This window comes from Exophiala xenobiotica (genome assembly GCF_000835505.1).
Source record: "Exophiala xenobiotica strain CBS 118157 unplaced genomic scaffold supercont1.3, whole genome shotgun sequence".
Classification (NCBI taxonomy): Eukaryota; Fungi; Ascomycota; class Eurotiomycetes; order Chaetothyriales; family Herpotrichiellaceae; genus Exophiala; species Exophiala xenobiotica.
Genome location: NW_013562492.1, coordinates 2,994,165 through 3,015,667, shown reverse-complemented (window position 1 = coordinate 3,015,667; position 21,503 = coordinate 2,994,165). Strand labels below are relative to the sequence as shown.

Here is a 21,503-nt window from a genome sequence, read left to right as displayed (position 1 = left end):
CGGCCAACCTACAAGTCCTCAAGTTATTGAATTGTAGAAAGATCCCTCGAAACTTGAGGTCGGCCGTGCAAGGCTGTGGTCACAGGTCACTGAAGATAAGGTTGACGCCAGCGCTACTCGTACCAAGATCAGGTATGGAAAGATCAGATCTGGGCTGACATAATGCGGAGAAACTCAGCAACACGCAGACCACAGACGCAGTTGGGACTTGGAGAAATTTGTGTCTCGAGAAATATTTCGTGCCTTGAAGCATTGTACGAGTATTGCTTACCATGGGTATAGGCACACTCATCCCAAGATTCAAAAGCTCATATCAGGCCTAATTGTCTTCAAAGCCTCGTTCATAACCAAAAATGTCCTATGAAGAAGATCCTCCCACTGCCCTGAACATAGCCTACCTCGGCCCAGAGGCATCCTTCTCACACCAAGCCGCCATTGAAGTCTTCACACCATCCAGCAGCAGTTCTGCCACACTGCACCCTCTTCCCTCTTTCTCATCCATATTCTCCGTCATACAGTGCTCTCCTAATTCTGGCCCCAACGCCGACCAGACACAGACATCCTACGACTACGCCGTCATCCCTATTGAAAACAGCACCAACGGCTCCGTCGTCCAAGTCCTCGACCTCCTCGCCCAATGCGGCCTCGACTCTGACGCCCTGTATCCCGACATTGAAGTTTGCGCCGAATACTACCTACCCGTCCATCACTGCCTATTCATCTCCCCAGCCTCCCCAGCCTCCCCAGCCTCCCCGACGTTGACCACTTCGGCGGCGGCGGCGGCGGCCGTCACTCTCGCCAGCTCCAAATCCTCCATTCGCACACTCTACACACATCCTCAAGTCTGGGGCCAATGCACGCGCTTTCTATCCACGCACTTCCCGCCTACCCACGTCGAGCGGATCGACGTCGGCAGCACGTCTGCGGCCGCGCAGCTCGTCGCTCGCGAGCCGACCAAGGGCCTCACTGCGGCCATCGGGTCGAAACTCGCCGGCGAGAAACACAATCTCGTCTGTCTGGCCGAGAACATCGAGGACGAGCCGGGAAATAATACGACGCGTTTCTTCGTCGTGAGGAACAGAATGCGAAAGCCGAAAGGCCCCCTGCGGGACACCTTCTCTCAACAACAACAACAACAATCAACCGACACAATTAGAAAAGCAAAATATAAATCACTCATAACTTTCACCATACCGCACACAAAGCCGGGCGCCCTCGCAGACGCACTGGCCGTGTTCAAGACGCACTCGTTCAATCTGACCAGCATAGACACAAGACCAAGTCGTAAGAGGAATTGGCAGTATGTCTTTTTTGTGGAGTGTGAAGAGGCAGATAATTATACGGCGGGAAATGGTGAAGCGGGCCCTGAAGTAGAGGACAATCTGAAGAATATGTTGACTCATTTGGAGAAGTTCACTGAGAGACTACGGTATTTGGGCAGGTTTAAGGACCAATTAGAAACATAAAAAGGACGTGAAAGCGGGCTGCCGACAGAGACGGAAGTAAAGATTGACTATCTAACCACTATTGGGTTGCTCTTGGTTAAGAACCGCTCAACAACGCAAGATGTTGACAAGGGCGAGGCACGAGGCGACGCTCTGTCTCGAACCTTGGCTGCGAAAAGAACACAATATGAGCTTGAGGCTAAAAGAGTGACCAGCTCGACGAGACAAGGAGTACAAGCAGATCCTCGAAGTTGCCCTGGCAGGGATTGAATAGGAGCAATTCTCGATCCATTTTCAAGTCGCGCATCAGCATCACTGCTGACGGCACCGGCCGATGCACATTCTGCACATATCGCCAACGGAATGTCGGACTTACATCAGATTCAGCCGAGATTGTTAGCCAACCCCTTTGCGACTGCTGATTGGGTCTGCTGGGGTATTCCTAAGCTGAACCTGAACGCCGGCGTCATCTCAGACCATGACCATGTTGCGAAGGTTGGAGCGTCCTGAAATGAGGATTAGCCTGCTAGACTCCACTGACTGTGTTCAGACAGCCTTACCATGAACTAGACCTCTGTCTTGCCTCGCTGGTGGCACTGTGACTCGCTCAACTTTTCGGAGTACATCGGTCTTGATGCCCGACTGCTCCATGTGCCTGATCTGTGGTTTGTCGGCCACAGTTGAGCTCGTCCCTCCCGTAACTTGGGACGTGGGTGCGTCACTTGGACGCTGAGCGCGAGGAGCTGCTGTCAAGTTCAAGTCATGGACTGGTGCTTGAAGACCGGGTGCTGACCGCTCCTCGCGCTGTGTTGCGAGGTCAATGAATTGTCAATCATCATAGAATTCGTCTTCGTCATCAGCGTCAGCCAACTGCTCGAAGTTGACCTTGTAGCGCAAGATTGCGCCGATACCACCAAAGCCTTTCACGAACTGGTTGCCTTCGCTGGACCGATCGGAAACAAACTCCAAGGTGGCTCCAAAATCCTTGTACTTTTCCGCAAGCCATTCGAGGAAAGAGGTCTGGTCTATAACCTCCATTTCTTGGCCAGTTTCTTTGTCCATGAATTGCTCACGGTTCGCTTCTTGAGCCTTTGTGGTGTGCAAGACCCGCTCAGAACCATCCGAAGCCTTCAAGACCCAGCGGGTGATATCCAAGTTCTCGTAGACGATCAAGGTTTCGCAAGCACCAAGCTCTAGAGCCTTCAAGGTATCTTCGACGCCGTAGCAAACACGACCGCTGTCTTGGCTGATTTCCTCAAAATATTTGCCAATGAGCTTTTTCTCCTGAATAAATTTGACGTTACTCAACGTTTCGGAAGAAAGATCAATGGCCTGATTGAATCCGTTTTCGCCACCATAGGAGACATCAACGACCTTGATAACTTTGGCCTGAAGACGGCCATCGAACATGTCAGACTGGTTCAGGTCGTTCTTGAAGTCGGCGGAACCAGCCAACACCAGCCCAGCAACATTGACCTTGTCGTTGGTGATGAAATTTTGGACTGCTAGTTCGGCGACTTTGCGAACGTAGTTGTGACGCTTCTCTTCTCTCAGACGGGCGAAACGAAGAGCAGACTGACCACCACGACCATGCTTCTTTGGCAAGTCAACCGAGAATTTCTGGAGGACTTCTCTTGTGTTACCACTTAGTGTTCCAAACAATGCTCCGTTACCGTCCATGATGATGAAACCAAACTTCTGGTCGGACTCGAGGAGTTCGCTGAGGGCTTCGGTGTGGAACTTGTTGTCGCACAAGTACAAGGAGGTGTTGATAGGCTTGAAAGGTTCGAAGTCAATATTGATCTTTCTCTCCTTTCCTTCGGACGTGATGATTTCACCGCAGTAGACGACCAGGCCATTCGGTGGCACTTTGTTGTACAGCTTCAGGCGCTGCTGGGTGGAGGTAATGGCTGACAGGACAGAAAGACGGTTGACTCGAGACTTGATGTTGGAGGCGGTACCGAATTCTTCAGCCAACATCTTCGCCGCACGAGAGACTTGGTCCTTGGGTGGGATGATGAGGGAGATCATGGATGTGCCGTTGCCTCGAGCCGCCTCGAGACGTTTGATGAGTTTTTTGACCTTCCATATTTCAATGTTCTTTTCCGCTTCGTTTTGTTGCGGAGCGCTCATTTTTGCTCAAAGACGGCCGAGCGGATGCGGCCTGCTTTTCAACAAAAATTTCTCGGATCTACAGAGGACGGTGCAGAGGTAGAGGGGAGGGCGAGGAGAACAGAAGTTGAGTGTGACTCAGTGTGAGAGTTGAAGTGACGTTGGGAGGCAAGTAACTTAGACAAGAATCCGCTCGGGTGCGGTTTTGCGCTGGCGGTAGAACAAGTGTGAAAACTGCTCCCCACTCACGTGCCTTGCTGCCTCCAACTGCACGTGCTCACGCGTCCCTTTGGATGCCGCCCTTGCGCCCTCTCAGGGTGACTGAGCGTCTTTGGGTCATGAAACTCAAACACCTATGCCCCGTTGGATGATCGCGCATTAAATTACAGTTCGTATTCAGTGATATGTTTACCCGTACAGTAAGTAGCCCTCATGTGCTCGCTCAGAATGGCCAGTAACTTTGTTATCAACCGTGCCAGATATGCTTCCTGTCAAGTGTGCCTGCTTTTACTGCACCGCCGACTCGTCAATGAGCTCGAAGCCCTTTATTATAGTTGTATTTGGTGCCCATACTTGTCGCTGATCATTGCGCTGCTTTCTCGGCAATCATGCAGATGGCAGCGGTCGGGTGTTGGTCGACAAAGACCGGCATGATGGAAGCGTCGACCACGCGGAGTCCTTGAACTCCGTAGACCTCGAGCGTCGGGCTCACGACACCCTGGTCGCCGAGCGGGCGCATTGCAGCGGTCCCGGACTGGTGATCGGTCGAGACGGTCGTTTCACGAATGAAGTTGATAATGTCTTCGTCGCTCTGGACCTTGGGTCCCGGGACGATTTCTCCATTGGCAGGACCAACGGTGTATTTCCTAGAATTCACGGTGAGTGGGACGCTCGGGACGCTCTCCGTCTGCTGAGAGAAGTTTCACTGGCCACTTACGCGAAAGAAGGCTGAGAGATCAACGTCCTGAGTCGCTTGAAGACTAGTAGCTGGATGTTCAAATCACTGGCGGCCTCGTAGAACTTTGAAATGTGGTGGTTAGTGCAACACAACCGACAACTGAAATGCTTAGGCATTTACTTATAGAACGGCTGCCTCGTCCGTACGTCAAACCGTTGATCGAGCTCGTCCCTCCGAGGGTCCTGCCACGATGCTGCTTGAGGACGCGGCCGTTCAAACCAGGTATTGCGAGCGAAGAGAAATTCCAGTCAAGTGGTGTGCCTAGGTGAGTCAGTTAGCCAGATCAAAAATAGCAGAGTCCCATAATACTTACTGACCAACTCTCCTGTTAGAGCAGGAGAATCGTATGGTAACCCATAGCTATCCGGTGAGCCTCCAGCCTCAAGAACGAGCACAGTGAAATTCGCCTGTATCAGTCTCGCTGCGACGGTCAAGCCGGCAGTACCGCCTGGTTTCGGACACATCAGAGCCTGTTAGACTGTGGGAAGGGGACGCCTTGCCTCCGATAATAACGAAATCGGCCGACTTCTTCGCACTAGATGTCTCATCCGAGCCCCAGCTAGTCCAACCAGAAGAGGAAGATACCGGTGAAGCTTGAATACACGCTGACAAGGCTGAAATGATAGTGATGATGAGCTTCATCTGCGCTGCCATTTGAAACGCCATCATGTCGTGGCACGGACTTACCCCGGTCGACAGAGCTGGGGATTCCGTCTCCCAGGGATGCTGAAGATATATGGACCTCGCCCTCGGACTTGCAGAGGACTAGATGAGGCCATGGCGTGCTGTAGGGGAGCCACTTTTGAGCGAGTGAAACCACTCACCTTACCCGGTTTCAATCACATGTTTACCAGAATGATGTTACTCTTGTCACAGTGGGAACAGCTAACCTGGGAAGCCAACTTGGAAAGCCAGCTTGGGAAGTCAACGATCGGCATTCAGCATTCGCATGGTACAGAAAGCGTTAGTATTGACAGCTATCCGAACTGTGGTGGGTTAGAGCGGAGTTGGTTATGACTGAAACCTGCCCTGCACGTTCCAAAGAGGCAGAACCGTTCGCCAGGCACGGCCAGGCTGATATATGTCGTCGGGTCCGACCGAGCCAGTGAAGTCAGCTTGGGCCTACAACACGGGATATCGCAGCCTCGCTGGTTACACTATTTACATAAATATGATCCACCGGGTATTAAATTTCCCTCGCTAATCTTCGATCGGCTTAACACGAATGCTTCGCTTCCGCAGCCATAGACGTAATAGGTCATGAATCGGGTCCCCATCGTCGCAACCAGATCCTGTTCTACTCGTATGAGACTGGACGATATACCCTCGTATGTACATTTGAGCCGAGCACCGGCACAAGATCCGAAGTTGGTCTACATTTCTTGCGGTACTCAGTCAACTGAAGCGGTCCTTCCAAAGCGACCAGGCGAGTTGGTATACTGATTTTGAGCTCACACACTGCCTTGTTTTACATCGGACTCTCTTCCTTGATACACATTTTCCATGGCATATAACATGCTTGGTTTTCGAGGCTCATTTCCCACATCGCTATAATCTATCCACTTGGCTCTTATTCGAAGATGGATCTGAGGTTAACCAGACTTGCCGATCAGCGATTGAATCAATCTCCTGCTTTCTGACATTTCTCCGTAACCAATGCCGCGTCCTACTCGAACACCGGAAGACAATCTGGACAGCGCGGGTCGGAGTTGGATTCTCCTGGCTATGCTATGTGCAAGTCACTATCTCCCCAGGGCCAACATTGCGTCCCATCTCGTTGAAACACGTTTCTCTATTCCCAATGGTATCACAATTATACATGATATGAATGCTCCAAGAAATTCGTCATAGGCAGCCACTTTATTTCCAACTGGCAAGAGAGGAGCTATAAGTACACCACATGGCGATGCTCTTCGTAGTCACGGAGCAGGTTGCTGGTTCTGCAGAGCAAAATTGAAACACAGTGGCCGCAAAGCCATGCTCACGCAGCCACCGCGCCCTGCTTCATCCCCTTGATTGAATTCCACCCCACAGACACCGCGACGATGACCAGCAAACTGGCCATCGCCACGCAAATGTAGTACGTGTCCGTCAAGGCGAGATTGGTTGCGTGCAACAGGCTCTCCAGGAATTTAGTGGGATCCTGTATCGATCCTGAGCAAAGTAGCATATGCCTACGTTCGAGTACATCGCCATTGACGAGGAATGTATCAGGGAGGATGTCTCGCAGTAAGACTCTCTTAATATTAAGGGTCGTGAAATAAACGCTTAGTTAAAGCTTTAATAGAAATACCATCTGATAGCTGGAAGGCTACGTCATACTATCTTTAGGTAGATAAGCCATGACTATAGCTGGGTGGAGCGTAGGGCGGCATCACACTCTTTTCCAGACCGGCTGAGCCATGGACTCGAAAATTCCAGACACAACTTGGTGACGGTCACGTGCGAAGAACTGCCCGCCATCAGTCAACCAGTGACCTATTACTTGTACAGTGTAGAAATCTTTGGGGGCTTATCATCAACGTACCGCCACTATCTCTGCGCAATCTTTAGGCACTGTGGAGGTGACGGTGGAGTTCACCAAGCGTCAACAAACAGAGCCTATCGCGTTCCTTTGCACCCTCTGACGGCTTGCATGCCATGGATATCGTCGGTTAATGCCCTTGTCGACGGCCCTGAACAGTGACGCTGTTACAGACTCTGCCAATCTTGATCTTCTCTTCTCGAATTTTCTTCGTCGCATGATTCTGGCGGTTGTTTGCTTTCACTGGTAATTGTTGAGGATCTGCAGCTTACGAAACATGTATTGAGCATCCCCTTCCTACTGTCTGCAGCGTTCGTGATCTCGAAGTATTATCCAGGAGCTGTCGCCCCGCCGGGCAGTCGTTGAACGTGCAGGCTTGCGTTGAGGTCCAGTCAAAAGCGGCTTCATAGAAGGGGAGCTGCCGTGTTTCACGAAGCAGCTTACTGCTGGATAACAAGGTCACCTAACAACATCAGCAAAGCTAGGATCTCTGCCATACACGCGAGCCACGGCTGGAGTTATATCAAGTCTGGAATCGGTGATAGGACGGAGCCTGGCACAAGATGAGCCAGCGCAGCAAACAGGTTCCCTCGACCTGGGCTGCCTACGAACGTGGCAGGGCCTCCTCCTTCGATTCGCTCGAATCTCTACCGGAGAATGAACAGCAGAACACCTTCCTGCCTACGACCCCACCTCGGCATGATTCCCTGAGAGGATCTCATGATGAACCGCAGTTGAGAAGGAAGTCGTCACTGGGAAAGAGATTTGATAGCTTAAGACAGTTGGGTGGGCCCAACAGCATTGACAACTTTGCAAAATCATTCCAGAGAGCTGCTGGGTTTCGAGAGATAACACCTGTTCGGAGAAACTCGATCACCTTCGGAGAGGGTGAGCACGAAGAAGCTGGTTCTCCGGAGCAGAGCAGCACCGCACCAAACAGGTCGCTTTTGAGACAGCAGCTTCAGGATTACCACCTCTCGGATGGCAACGATGCTGCTGTTCAGGAGGGCGCTGAGACTCCAACAGAAGAATCAAGATTACTACCGATGCAAAGCCAGCAGTCCTTGAAGTCCACCTCTGGCTCGCTTGCTGCGGATACGTTGGCACTACCGAGCGTGCTAGGTACAAGTTATGGAAGTATATCGTCCCGACTGACGGCTACTGCTCGGCAACGAGCTTCGATTCTCATTCAGGAACACGAGGAAGCAAGCAAAAGAGCCTTGAGTCATCCTGAAGAATTCAAGGATGAGCCTCACCGAACATTGGAACGAGAAGTTCTCCCCACTGGTGAAGTGATTGAGCGATATGCTGGCGAGTCCACCGTACCAATGACGATATTCAACTCGACCAACGTCTTGATCGGTGTGGGTATCCTAGCGCTTCCTCTTGGTGTTAGGTATTCTGGCTGGGTCCTGGGATTGACTTTTCTCACTCTCGCTGCGCTTTCCACGTGCTACACGGCCAAATTGCTCGCAAAATGCCTGGACACAAACTCGGCATCAATAACATATGGCGACATTGCGTTTCTTGCCCTCGGGTCGTGGGGCAGAAATTTCGTCGAAGCTCTGTTTATCCTGGAATTAACGGCGGCGAACGTCGCTCTCGTGATCTTGTTTGGCGACAGCATGAATTCGCTCATTCCAACTATTGGAGTGAGTGAGTGGAAGGCGATCCTCGCATTGGGACTGATACCACTCAACTTCGTCCCTTTCAAGACGTTGAGCTTCACTAGTGTCATTGGCATCTTCTGCTGCTTTGGTATTATCACCATTGTCTTCGCCGATGGCCTGATCAAGCCCAATGCCCCGGGGTCCTTGCGCGAAGTTGCCAAAACACATGCCTTTCCTGAGAATTGGCGAACGGTACCACTCAGTCTGGGTCTGTTCATGGCACCGTGGGGCGGCCACAGTGTTTTTCCAGCTGTCTACAAGGACATGCGCCACCCACAAAAGTATGGCCGCGCTTTAAGATACACCTATATTTTCACGTATGGGCTCGATTTGACAATGGCCGTACTCGGTTATCTGATGTTTGGCGACCAAGTTCGAGACGAAGTCACATCAAATATCCTGCGTTCGACATCCTATCCTGAGGCGCTGTCAGCCATTGTCGTTATACTCATCGCCATCATTCCCATCACCAAAATCCCGCTCTCCAATCGCCCGATGATGGACACCCTCAACAAAAAGTTTTACATTGACTTACGCCAGATGGATGCCAAAGCGCGAATGCAGAGCGAGAAGAGCCTCAAACATCGTGCCGCTCGAGGCTCTATCGGACTTCTAGTCAATGTCATACAGCTAGGCATTGCCATCGGCTTCCCTGATTTCGACAGCATCATGGCTCTGATGGGTTCCGCGTTGTGTTTTACGATCTGCATCATCTTACCGGTCAGCTTCTACTTGAAGATCTTCAGCGCTGAAGAGTCGGCCATTGACATATTTGAGAGGATTCTAGGATGGTTCTTGGTCATAGTATGCATCATTCTGGCGACACTTGGGACTGTGTTTGCTATATTGCCGAAGGAGAAAATTGGTATTCCTGATTAAGACTTGCACGAGATCTGGCCAGTCACTGTACTTATGTGCAGATCATCGAGTCGTCGTCTTGGGAGGCTGTCCGTGTATTGATTCTGGCGTTTGTGCGGCCAGGCCGCATCATATCATGACTGCCGCTCCAGAGGAGTACGATATTCAGGGAGTGAATGAGCAGAGAACAGATCAACAGATTGCATGCTATGGCGTCCTGAATTCACAGCTCCCCGGTTATTCGTTATTCGTTGTATATGTGAGGCATAGAGTAACACACATTGACCTACATAATGAACAAGCACCATCTATGCACAATCTTCTTGACTGACTCATTATTTGTCTAGTTACAAGTACAGTGCACACATCTGCAGACCACCAATTTCCTTGCAGAGGACAATGCAGAGAAATGGTGTAGCAGAACAACAACTTGGACCGGCGCCATCTCCCCACTCGTTTTGATGTATCTCGAGCTCTCTAGATAACGAGCCGAAGCACATAAAATCCAGCGGACACGGCCATTCAGGCCAGAAGGAGCAGATCAGACATACTCAGTATGAGGTGCGACGGTGGAAACTAAACGCAGCACAGTAGTAGTGATCAGCCCAGCCACCATGGGAGACCTAGCCTTTTCACGATCTCTCAATCCTGGAGGAGATACTCGGGACCGACCTTCCCTCGAAGGAAGTGCAAAGGCACTGCTGCATGAACAGATCGAGGACTGATGCTGGCTAAAGTAAACCCAAGCACTGTATCACAAACCTCGTCCGCACATCCTCGTGCTCACTGCCACCTGCCCTTCACGCAGAGCAACGTTGTGCTTGTGCCTTGGGACAAGCAGGGCCCGTCAAAAGTACCCACTAGGGTGCTCCTGCAGAAACCTGACTTCGTCGTCGGTACTGGGGCGTCCGAGGATCTCATTCCGGCTCGGAAAGCGGCCGAAGCGGGCGATGACATCGCGGTGGGATTTTGCAAAACCGACACTGCGCTGCACGAACTGTCGGGCTTGACTGTCCGGCTGACACCGTGCCAGCAGCGTCTCGATCAGCGCGACACACGCGATCTGGCTGACGAGCCGCTCTTCGTGCATCAACGGCAGGTAGAAGAACAGGGCCTCGAGGTCGCCGACCTGGCGGTCGAACTCGCGTGCGATACATGTCGTCGCGAGAGCGGCGGCTTTGGCGTCGGAGGCGTGCGCCTCGTGGCTGCCCCGGTACACGTTGCGCGGATATTGGTCGAGGAGGAGGAGGAGCGCGAGACTGCCTCGGGCACCCCCGCCCTCGGAAGACGAAGACCAGGTGTCGAGTTCGTCGTTGCGTGCCCGCGTGATCAGTGTGCCGAACGTGTCGCGGATGAGCGCGTCGTGTTGCTCCGGGTTCGCCGGGGCGAACCAGTTCTGTGGAGGGCCGTCGAACCAGAACGAAAGCGTGCGGTTGATGTCCGCTTGCATGGCGTGTGAGAGAGAAGGCGCTGTAGACGTCGATGTAGCACTAGTACTGCGCGACATGCTCGTGGTGTTGGTGCTGAACAAGAATGTCGTCGCGAAGCCCTGGAGGGCGGATTGAACTTGCAGCACCTTGGGGCGGGTGTTTAGTTGATGGACAGCTGCTCGGATGACGGAAGGTGCAGGTGAAGGTGAAGGCAAAGAACGAAGACGTACCCTTGCAACGGCCTGGCTGAGGACTTTCATCGCCGTGGTCTGTCGTGGGTAGTGGTTGAGGTGTACTGAATCTGCTGGAGGATATACATACAGTACATAGGGATCTACACTTGTCGATACATGACGTGGGTGGCCTGGCATGCCTGGATCGCTGACTAAAAGCCTCACATTTCGGAGCTGCACCGTGCCGAGTACAGCTGCGTTTGAAACAAACTACTGTCAGATTTCGGGACGGTAGGCTGTCATGGCATGCTGGACACCCGGGTCCCGAACAAGTACGAGACGAGGCTTTGATCATTGGACAACGAGTACCTGAGAATCCAAGCAGGCAAGACGGCGGCGAAAGCAGACGAAAGCACAAGATCCGTCCAAAATGTCTCGTTGAATCTGAATTCCAGCGCGGGCTCAAAGGTCCGGGGCCGCTTCTAGATGCTTTCGTAGAAATCTATCATGGACATCTCATGTACAACACGTATAACAAGTCTTCGAACGCCGGTACTCCTGTCCAGCCCTGTGGTCACCAAAGGATTTCCACACAGCCTAAAAGATTCTTGGAGAGAACGCTCGCCGACGCAATCCGCAATGCTCAAAGGTTGATATCGTGCAGCCAAACCTCCTGTGTGACACGGTGAGAGAATCTGCTAGCAGCGAGAATCTCCACCATTTGTGCTTCACTAACCAGCAATTCTTGTTTGGGGACGAACCACCTGAGACCTTCACTGCAGGGAGGTGTAGTCAAGCTACCCTTGTAGGTCCAAAACTCTTCGAGTCCGCCGACTTCTTCGATAGCAAGACGAACATTGACCTGAAGGCCTTCGATCTGAGACGTGTCGTTGTAGTGGATCAGAGGACCGAGCTGCTTGATAAAGGCCGACTCCGTTGGAGTTCCAGGAGGTGCGACTCCGACGCGGATGCCAATGACTGCAGCTTCCTCGTCTTCCTCGGTGACGTGGACCATGTGAATCTCGGCCCGGCTTCGGCGGCCATCGATCAAATGTTCCGAGGGTGCGTGGATGTGCCAGCCTATCAAGAAGACTTCTTCGTCATCGAACGTGAAATGGGGCAAGCTGTTCAGATCGTGTTCCGGGTGGTGGAATGTGAAGGCCGGTGCGAACTGCGAGTTGAAGAAGTTTCCCGGCAAGGATACGCTCTTGTAGCCCTCGAAGTTGGGCCGGTGGTGTTGTGCCAGTTCCTTCACCGCGATGTTGATGGGGGACTGGTGAGTTCCAGATTGGCAGAGATGGTATTCTGCAGAAGGATGAGCAACGGAGCCTATCGAAAGGGAACGGAGACTTACCAGGTTTTATTGTCGCCCAGTCAGCAGAGACATCATAATTCCAGTCCTTGGGCTCCCTTCCGACGTCGATGCGGACCTGCCTTCGACCCAGATGAGGGTGCGATTGATAGTTATCATGCTTCGGACAGCCCCAAGCGGTTGAGATGATAGCAGAAAGGAATAAAATTGAAGTCAACATGGCCAACAATCAATAAAAGGTCAAATGTGGAATAGCGGCTGGCGGAACGAACGAAGATAGTAGTAACAAATGAGTGCTTGGAACGACAATAGCAATGCAACAGCGATTGACAAGCAAGGAGATGATACTGAGTGAATGAGGTGGTCTGATGGTCCTCGTAGTTGAGGGCTCCGTGGTAGTCTTATAGGGATGAAGCAGCACCATGCCCTCTGAATGAAACCATTGGTTTCCGGAAGCCAGTAGGGGCGTCGCCTCCTCGCCGTTCCCATAGTGCTGTATCACAGCCATGAAACGCCCAAGAATGGAACGGGGCACATGTCGCGTTCAGCGGAGCAAAGCCTCGCCGGGGCAGGATCGCAGTATGTCAGTAAAGATAGTGCACACATACGATTAAGGTGATCACGACGCTGACTTTTCTTTCAGCTCTCCAAGGAAACCGGAGTCGCGAGGAGCGTCGTCTCCACGACCGAAGCGCAGTAGGTGACAAGCTTCGCCACTGCGGACAAGAAATGTGAATAGAAGCAGGTAAGATGACCAAGCCTCGCAAGCATAGCAGAAGACTAGCAGAAGACCTTGGGTGCTTGGAAAGGCCATACAGCGTAGGCAGGCAGGCCTGGCGCCAAGCAACATCTGACGGCCAAGAGCCATGGACCGCTCCGCTGATACCATACCGAGTGTAGCGCGTGTTTAAGCCTGATCTCTTGGCCAGTAAACCCCCAGGACCGTGGTTAGCGCGCCGGGCGACCGTTGGGAAGGGTGGAAGGGGTTTCCTCTTGGACATATGAGAAGCTCCTTCCAAGACTCTTCAAGGAGAAGGCCAAGCACCTTGGCGGTAAGAGTGGTTGACAAGTCTAGACTCGCTTCGAGACCGCTCTGAGATGCCCAGCACTCCCTCCAATCCGCCGTCATCTTCTTCCCGACAGAGATGAAGCAGGAACTAAAAGAAAAGGAGATTCTCGCGGGAATTCCAAGGCTCAACAGAGCTGGATTCTTCCTGTGTATAATCCAAGCCGGGGCTTACGAATCACATCCACTTGCAGTCCTGCTATGAGTCGATTCAGGCGCTTCGTGTCATCTGTTACGGTAGCCGAACTCGCAAGGGGGAACTCTCCTCAGAGGATGATCGCAACGTCGCCGATTGAGGGTGAAGCGCCGGTTCTATGCACCTAGTCTGTGGCAGTGACATATTCAAGCCCTGGTAGGGCGACGTTCAGCCTTTGTCGGCCGATGTCGTTGCTCCCAACTGTCTTGACGGGAGATCTGGCACCCTGATGTTGGGCGATCTCTCAGGAGCTTTAGCTCATATAGATGGCTTGCAGGAAAGCGAACTGTTCGAGCTTCGGGCTTGTTCCGTAGGAGCGTGTAGGGTATGAAACGACGTTTGGAGAAATGTAAACAATTTGTCTGGTGGAAAGAAAGCCGAAGTCCCTGTCCCTCTTCCTCCATAAGTACGAGAGTATCTCCCCATGATGCCCCTCTTTGGCGGCAAGGCGATCATCAACCGAGGCCGACGCTTTGAATTCCGCACAGTTGCAATCAGCGCTTTCTCGTTGGCTATCTGGGCCTCCCTGGGCTCAAAGGCTCACTAGGCTCACATCCAGGTAATGTTCCACCTCGGACTTATGCCGACTGGTGCCCGTGTCACCTGGACAATGTCCAACGGGGTCTCCGTCATTGCCATTATATATCGCATCAAAGGGCGTCAGGTCGTTGGAGAGAAAGTGGACTGTAGGTAGAGCCCAATTATCCTCAGGACAGAAACTGACGATACGGCGCGAATACCATCACCATGGCCTGTAACAACGAGTCTTCCGCTTGCAACAACACATGTGCTAGCGATGGCCATGTCGGCGACATCGAAGACTACAAAGTTGAGCTGGAGTCCTTGCGCCAACGGACGCTGGAACTCGAACAGAAGCTTTCCCAGGTAGGACTTGCCGAAGCCGTCAAAGCGCCGTCGAAGTTCCGTTCGGCAAATTGGTTCAACGTCGACGATGCAGAGAATCCTGAGATGTCGGCTCTTTATGCCGATCGATATCTCAACTACGGCCTGACTCAGGAGGAACTCATGTCGGGCAAACCAATTATTGGAATCGCCCAGTCTGGATCCGACCTGGCTCCTTGCAATCGCCACCACCTGGAACTGGCGAAGCGCGTCCGCGAAGGTATTCGGTCTACTGGAGGCATAGCGTTCGAATTCCCGACACATCCGATCCAGGAGAGTTCACGAAGACCTACGGCAACCTTGGACAGAAACCTCGCGTATCTTGGGCTGGTGGAGCTGCTTCACGCATATCCTCTTGATGGTGTGGTTCTGCTCACAGGCTGTGATAAGACGACGCCTGCGTTTCTGATGGCGGCCGCCACTATTGTGAGTCTGCTCGCCTACCGTCCATAGGACTTCTTATTGATCTCGAATTAGAATATCCCAGCCATCTGTCTGAACGTCGGACCTATGCTGAATGGCCGTCTTCACGGTTCGAATGACCGGATCGGATCTGGAACGATCTTGTGGAAAGCCAGAGACATGCATGCAGCCGGCGAGATTGACGACGATAGACTCGTGGAAATGATCGCTGCAGGGTAATCGGAGCTTCACTCGTGTCTTTCTTGTTTGCCACGGCTGACTTTGAGCAGGACTCCTTCTGTCGGCCATTGTAACACAATGGGCACTGCCAGTACGATGAATGCTCTTGCTGAAGCCCTCGGCATGGCGCTGCCCGGCTCTTCCGCAATACCAGCTCCTTATCGGGAAAGAAGCCAATGTGCATACAAGACTGGCAGACAGATCGTGGAAATGGTACACGCGGATCGCAAGCCTAGCGATATCCTGACAAGGGAGGCGTTCGAAAACGCCATTGTCGTCAACTCGGCCATTGGAGGGAGCACGAATGCCCCCATTCACTTGAACGCGGTCGCCAAGCATATTGGCGTGCCCCTGGATCTGAACGACTGGGACCGGATCGGATTCGATGTTCCTCTCCTAGTGAACGTACAGCCAGCGGGCGAAATGCTCTGTGAAGAATACTACAAAGCTGGTGGTCTTCCGGCCGTCATGGCTGAGTTGCTGGTCCAGGGTAAGCTTCATGAACAGGCTATCACGTGTAATGGTAGGACGGTGAAAGAAAATGTCAAGGGGAAAGAATCATGGGATCGTCGGACAATCAAAGCATATTCAGAGCCGCTGAAGAAAGAGGCAGGCTTCCTGCACATGACTGGCAACCTCTTTGACTCGGCGATAATGAAGACCTCAGTGATATCGGACGAGTTTCGCAAGGGTTTCCTGGAAGATCCAAATGATCCAAATGCTTTTGAATGTAAGGTTGCTGTGTTTGATGGGAGAGAAGATTATGTTAGACGTATCAATGACCCCAAGACTCCCATCGACACAAGAACAATTCTGGTAATGAGAGGTGCTGGGCCTGTCGGGTACCCGGGCGCAGCAGAGGTACGTGGCGACTACTGGCTTCGCGGAGGCACGAGACGCTGACATCTGTGTCCTTTAGATTGTCAACATGCACGCACCTGGACATGTTTTGAAACAAGGTGTGCACTCATTGCCTTGCATTGGTGACGGAAGGCAGAGTGGCACTTCAGGGTCTCCCTCGATATTGAACGCCAGTCCCGAGGCAGCCGCAGGAGGCAACCTGGCACTCTTGCAGGACGGAGATATGTTAAGAGTCGACCTGAACAAGAGACGAGTCGATCTGCTTGTCTCGGAATCCGAGTTAAAGACGCGCCGCAAGGACCTGGAGTCGCATGGAGGCTATCCTGTTCCGGAAAGCCACACACCGTGGGAAGACATCTTCAGAAGGGAAACTGGACAATTGAACGAAGGAATGGTACTTCAAAGAGCAGTGAAATTCCAGAGGGTGGCACAGCGATGGCCCGCACCGCGACATAATCATTGAGTAGTGACTTCTGCTGAGGCAGGGAAAGATCGTACCATAAGAGTCTACCACGTTAGTGCCCTTTGGTATCACCAATTGTTCCACACAGCAGCCGGAAGTACTGTTCTCATGACTCTCCAGTGACCAATGGCGCTTTGCGCCTGCCACCTTTCGAGTTCCTTTGTCTTACCGCTCCGCAGGACGTCGACGCCGACATCGAAAGAACTTGGCAATATCTCGTGTGTAGGAAGCATGTACTCCCTCCTAGCATTGCTTCCCAAGAAATCGGCTTCAACCGGTCTTCGGAATGTGATTGGTACATCACTTTTTCGGCAAAAGAAAACCATGTTTGTAAAGTCATCAGGCTTGTTTCCAGCAGCAGGAGCCTCGTCTTCTCTAAAGACTCGGCACGACGGAAAGACTGATGTGATGGTTCGGTAGATAACGGAAGATGCAGGCATCGAGATGTCTCCAGCATAGTTGATTGCCACCACCCCGTCCGGTTTCAGCAAAGTACGGAGGCCAAGCAGAAACTCTTCAGTAAACAACTCGACCGGTTCAGCACCTCCTGTGAAGACGTCGTGAATTATGTAATCGTAGGAATTGGCCTCAAAAGAGCTTCTGTTTGCAACTGCTGCCACAGCATCATCGATGTCACAGGTATGGTTGTGTGGAAGTCCGAAGTACTTGAGTGCAAACTCGTGCACCACAGGGTCGACCTCGATCACGGTCGTGTTGATCCCGTGAGCTATCATGGCAGATGGGGCAGTGCCGATGCCCAGACCAATACTCAAAGCCCTTGGTCGGCTGGGGGAGCTCCGTTCGACAAGTCTGACAGCTTCAAGCATGGTGAAGATAGCATAGATCGGCTCGCCAACCCTGCTCTTCGAATTGGTCTGAGCCGACATCTTCCATTCACCTCCGAGAAGGCTGTGGTCGCACCGCATCACACGAAATCCCCGCTGATTGTCCTCCAGCACGGAAATATATCCTGTCACGGATTCCTTCCGCTCCAGCAATGTGTAATTGTACAGGGCTAAAGTGTTGTTCAGTACCTCTGTAGTCCTCGATAACGAACAATGAGGGTTTGCAACCATGGTAAAAGCGACTGCAGGAAGCGAAGGCCATATGATACTTTTGGGCAAAACCATCCCATATAAGGAGGCTATCATTAGCTGCATGCCGATTCGAGATCTGAGGAATCCTGGGCCCGTGAAAGAAGCGACGAACCCCTTGCAAGCTCTCTGAAGCACTGTAAAGAGCACAAATAATCCCATCGAGGGGAAGGCATCACCGCTCGTTGAAGTGGTCCGTTCGGCGTTGACCTCGTCAAGATATTGCATCGCTATGTGTACCGACAGCAATACCAGAGGGAAGCATGTCAAGCATTCTGTGATGACAGGTCCCAAGGGGCTGCCCATGTATGAACTGAACGTGAAGAGGCTGAATTGTATGACCGGAATCCAGAAGCAGAAAGGCGTGATTGCCCGCCCAGTCCAGGGAGGAAGATAGCCTCGAAGGAGAAATGCAAGCATGAACGAGGCGGTCAATCCATATCGGTGATATAGGCTGGCTGGTACAGCACCGTATACAGGCGAAAGGTTTAGCTGTGAGACGGCTGCATGTAATGAAGCCAGCAGGACTAGCTGGAGAGCTCTCTGCGTCCGGATATCTGCAATGGTGGCTAGAAGTGATCTCGGCTTTTGAATGTCTTTAGATTGTTCAGATGGTTTCGATGGTGTCGATGGTTTCGCTTCTTCAGAAGATTTGTCGCTCGGAGACTTGACTTGCTTTGAGGCGTTCTGCGATCTGTTGTGTCTTTTGGCCATATCTGTATGGCCGCAAGTTCGTTCACTGACGTCTAAGGGAACGGGGGCACGACTTTCTCGAGGTAACGTATCAAACAATCTTTAGAACATGTAGCAAGCGAGTGGCGAAACACAAAGCTAGAATGACCACCGAAGATGCAGAGATTCTCGCCATGGATTAGCTAGGAAGCTCGGTGGGAAAACATGTTCCCCTTTTTGAGGTTGAGGCAGCACTAACTGTAATTACTCATCAGTAAATAATTGGCATTTGGACTCTATATAGCTAGCGTGGGTTGATTTGAGTACTTTGCCAACGTCAAGCATCGCAGTCTACCTGTATATAGGAACGCATCGTTGACTAAAATCCTATGAGAGAACTTTGTCGTGGCATTGCACCTGATCGAGTCGACGGTGGCTGAAAATCCGTTCTAGAAGCAGAATCCCCATATAAACCGCTATTGTACGCAGCAGCTGAAACGATTGGCTGCCTTTTGCATGAATACTCCCAGACCATCCGCCGAGCAACGGACGGGCTCAACGTAGCCATCATGATGTCAAGCGAGATATCGGCGATGTGATCAGAATACCCGCACATTCTCCCATAAATGCTGTCAGAATTGACCATCTGATTGTGTGTTCAGGACGGGGCCTTCACTAGCGAGCCCATGCCCGAGCATTCACGGCAAGGACAAACCACATGAGCGAAATCAATCGTGCCCGATTCGACGAGAAGTCTGAGAGCATCGTGAGAACAGTCAGCCGATTCACTGGTACAATCAATGCCTTCCTTTGCCATAGGTGAAGCACCCCAGCTAACGCTAGCCATGTAGACTCGTCTTGCACAGGGCACCCGCATGTTCTGTATTGCAACTCCCACGTCCTTCAAGGAGCTCGTAGTCCACAATCATGCCAGAACCATATCTGCAGTACTGCCAAATGTAGTCCACCATCTCAGCCTGAGCACATCGACGACGCAACTCGTCTTCTTGAAATGCCTATTCAACGCGAATCTGGGCATTGCTGGAAGCCGCTCGTATTTCTCGACGTCCCCGTCGGGCAGAAATCTCGGGAGCGGGACTGTGACCGGCATACTAGCCATCAGCATCCATCGTCGGCGACGTGTACGGCCCCCTGAGTCCGGGCATAGGCGGACTCAGGACTCAAGATTGGCACCGGCTGTTCGAGGGAAGCTAACAAGTGAGGCGGATCAGCCGATGGCGTTGATGCGCTTGAATTTAGCCTTAACCAGATATCCAGTATGAACGTCTCATCAACAAGCTTGGCCACGGCGGCACTGAATGTCGTCATGTCGGCATGAATCCACTCCTATACTGGCAGACGTGCTCTACGTAGAAGTCGTGTTTCTTGCGCTCAAAGTCGAGGACTTCCGTATTACCAAGGTGTGTCTCGTAGAGTTTCGACTCTGACAGCTCACATTTGCTGAGGTGGCTGTCTATGCAGCAATGTGGGAAATCGTATTCGTGCCAGAATGTCCCGGCTGTCATACGAGGTTCAACCTCGGCGGCCTGTACGACGTAATTGTCGACTAAGCGGCGGATACGGCGTCTCATAGCTTGGGAAAAAGACGCTTCGCCCTCCGCTGTGTGAAAGTTGTACTGCAGGTCTCGGATCAATGATCTGAACTCGGCGTTAAGTTCGTCGATGGAGAGAAGAGCCTCCTCTGCTTGTAATGTGGGTATGATCTGTGCGACGGGGACAACGGGATCTTCGGCGAACGAGATGACATCTGGATGCAGCGTGGAACTGAAAGCCTGAGTCAGCGTGCTCCAGGCAATGGATAGAAGAGAATTTGTGCCTGGCGCTGCTCTGTCCCAGTGAGCGGAGGTGAAGGAGCGCAACAGGCGTCCGTATTCCAGGTGGATAGACTTGAGGATGCGAAATGATTCCCATCTATCGGGGGAGATGCGTGTGACAAAATCGGAGTCGTCGATCGTGTACGTGGACAAGGCCAGTAATGTCGGGGCCATAAGGCGGAGGATGTCGGAAGACTTGGCCTTTCGTGTACGGGTCGCTTCTTGGAGGATTTTCTGCCCTGAGTTCATGTGCATGGTCGCTGTGCGGAAATCGCCTTTGCATTGAGCCATGGAGGAGAAGAGGCGGCACATGATTAGACCAATGTCCGTGGATGCTTGCTGAGCTGCGAAGGCCCGAATGGCGAGGTTGCTTCTGTGTAGGATCAACTCGGTGCGATCAACGCCGGATTTCCTGGATTCAAAGGTCGCCGCGACGGCTACCATGGCGTGGCTGATAGAGGAGTCCGACCAGGCGGCTTGAGGGACGGTCGAGTGCCAGAAGTACTCCCACTGTGCCGTCGTGGAGAGCATGGGTGCAAATTGTGACAGGAAATACTGGCAGAAGTTTCGGTCTGTTTCTGCGGCCCATGGACTTGAAGGTGCCACAAGGGAGAGAGAACAAGTGTCTAGTTCCGAGGATGTGCTGTTCCATTGGGAGAGATCGTTTTCTTGGTCGATCAAGGACAAAATCGACGACTCCGTAGCCTTGTCAGGCGGAGAACCCGACCCAAGATCATCCTTCTGTGACGGCTTGAATACCCATGCTCGAGGAGGGTCATACCCGTCACAAGTGAATTTGTCTCTGATACATCTGCGACTGTTTAGGATCCGAATCAATCAACTCGCAAAGGTCGAGCCCAATACCTTAGACATGTTGGTTTCGTCTCGTCGCATTTCTTCTTGCGGATCCTAACCAGGTTACCAATCCAATCCAAGCCGTGGTCATCGTCAACCAACTTACTTGCACGTCTTACAACCCGTTCTCGTCTTCATATGCCATTTCCGCTGTCGTTGTGACATAGCTCTTCATGTTCCCGCAGACAGCAGTACAGATGGTAAACTACCAACCGCAAAATCAATCAGTAAGATCCTTGCGAGGATATCACTGGGGATAAGTTGGGAGACATGCCTAGGCTTAATAAGGGAGGATGCCTGAAATGCCGCCTTCAGAGCCTAAAGTGCCTGCCGATGTCGGCGCCAACAACCTAGCAAAAGACCGGTTCTAGGCCATGAACCGAACTCGAACATACCTAAGTACTGTACTTAGGTATAGTCAATCGAATCTTGAG

General features: G+C 52.1%; 9 protein-coding genes across 9 annotated transcripts; 3 read left to right on the top strand and 6 right to left on the bottom strand.

Annotated features, from left to right (window-relative positions):
- The first annotated feature begins 279 nt into the window (after positions 1-279).
- PV05_05344 (uncharacterized protein) lies at positions 280-1,984 on the top strand. The gene has a single exon (XM_013461837.1). It carries the CDS (start codon positions 354-356, stop codon positions 1,464-1,466), a length of 1,113 nt encoding a protein of 370 aa, XP_013317291.1. The 5' UTR covers positions 280-353; the 3' UTR covers positions 1,467-1,984.
- On the bottom strand, positions 1,481-3,723 carry PV05_05343 (eukaryotic peptide chain release factor subunit 1). Its single transcript, XM_013461836.1, has 2 exons — positions 2,006-3,723; positions 1,481-1,951 (listed from the first exon to the last, which is right to left on the bottom strand). The coding sequence occupies exon 1, from the start codon at positions 3,576-3,578 to the stop codon at positions 2,274-2,276; it is 1,305 nt and encodes a 434-aa protein (XP_013317290.1). The 5' UTR covers positions 3,579-3,723; the 3' UTR covers positions 1,481-1,951; positions 2,006-2,273.
- Positions 3,724-4,140: 417 nt separating this feature from the next.
- Positions 4,141-4,979, bottom strand: PV05_05342 (uncharacterized protein; the record flags this gene model as incomplete). Its single annotated transcript, XM_013461835.1, has 4 exons — positions 4,141-4,423; positions 4,495-4,614; positions 4,662-4,776; positions 4,829-4,979. The coding sequence occupies 4 exons, from the start codon at positions 4,977-4,979 to the stop codon at positions 4,141-4,143; spliced, it is 669 nt and encodes a 222-aa protein (XP_013317289.1).
- Positions 4,980-7,037: 2,058 nt separating this feature from the next.
- PV05_05341 (uncharacterized protein) lies at positions 7,038-9,855 on the top strand. The gene has a single exon (XM_013461834.1). The coding sequence runs from the start codon at positions 7,603-7,605 to the stop codon at positions 9,586-9,588; it is 1,986 nt and encodes a 661-aa protein (XP_013317288.1). The 5' UTR covers positions 7,038-7,602; the 3' UTR covers positions 9,589-9,855.
- On the bottom strand, positions 9,764-11,289 carry PV05_05340 (uncharacterized protein). The gene is made up of 2 exons (XM_013461833.1): positions 11,228-11,289; positions 9,764-11,143 (listed from the first exon to the last, which is right to left on the bottom strand). The coding sequence occupies exons 1-2, from the start codon at positions 11,255-11,257 to the stop codon at positions 10,415-10,417; spliced, it is 759 nt and encodes a 252-aa protein (XP_013317287.1). The 5' UTR covers positions 11,258-11,289; the 3' UTR covers positions 9,764-10,414.
- A 524-nt stretch (positions 11,290-11,813) lies between these two features.
- Positions 11,814-12,702, bottom strand: PV05_05339 (uncharacterized protein; the record flags this gene model as incomplete). The annotated part of the gene is made up of 2 exons (XM_013461832.1): positions 11,814-12,475; positions 12,525-12,702. 2 exons carry the CDS (start codon positions 12,700-12,702, stop codon positions 11,814-11,816), a joined length of 840 nt encoding a protein of 279 aa, XP_013317286.1.
- Positions 12,703-14,191: 1,489 nt separating this feature from the next.
- PV05_05338 (dihydroxy-acid dehydratase) lies at positions 14,192-17,199 on the top strand. Its single transcript, XM_013461831.1, has 4 exons — positions 14,192-15,073; positions 15,125-15,285; positions 15,340-16,150; positions 16,209-17,199. Exons 1-4 carry the CDS (start codon positions 14,492-14,494, stop codon positions 16,611-16,613), a joined length of 1,959 nt encoding a protein of 652 aa, XP_013317285.1. The 5' UTR covers positions 14,192-14,491; the 3' UTR covers positions 16,614-17,199.
- On the bottom strand, positions 16,498-18,571 carry PV05_05337 (uncharacterized protein). Its single transcript, XM_013461830.1, has one exon. It carries the CDS (start codon positions 18,419-18,421, stop codon positions 16,682-16,684), a length of 1,740 nt encoding a protein of 579 aa, XP_013317284.1. The 5' UTR covers positions 18,422-18,571; the 3' UTR covers positions 16,498-16,681.
- Positions 18,572-18,692: 121 nt separating this feature from the next.
- Positions 18,693-21,320, bottom strand: PV05_05336 (uncharacterized protein). Its single transcript, XM_013461829.1, has 3 exons — positions 21,176-21,320; positions 21,079-21,123; positions 18,693-21,025 (listed from the first exon to the last, which is right to left on the bottom strand). Exons 1-3 carry the CDS (start codon positions 21,232-21,234, stop codon positions 19,705-19,707), a joined length of 1,425 nt encoding a protein of 474 aa, XP_013317283.1. The 5' UTR covers positions 21,235-21,320; the 3' UTR covers positions 18,693-19,704.
- Between the last annotated feature and the right edge of the window lie 183 nt (positions 21,321-21,503).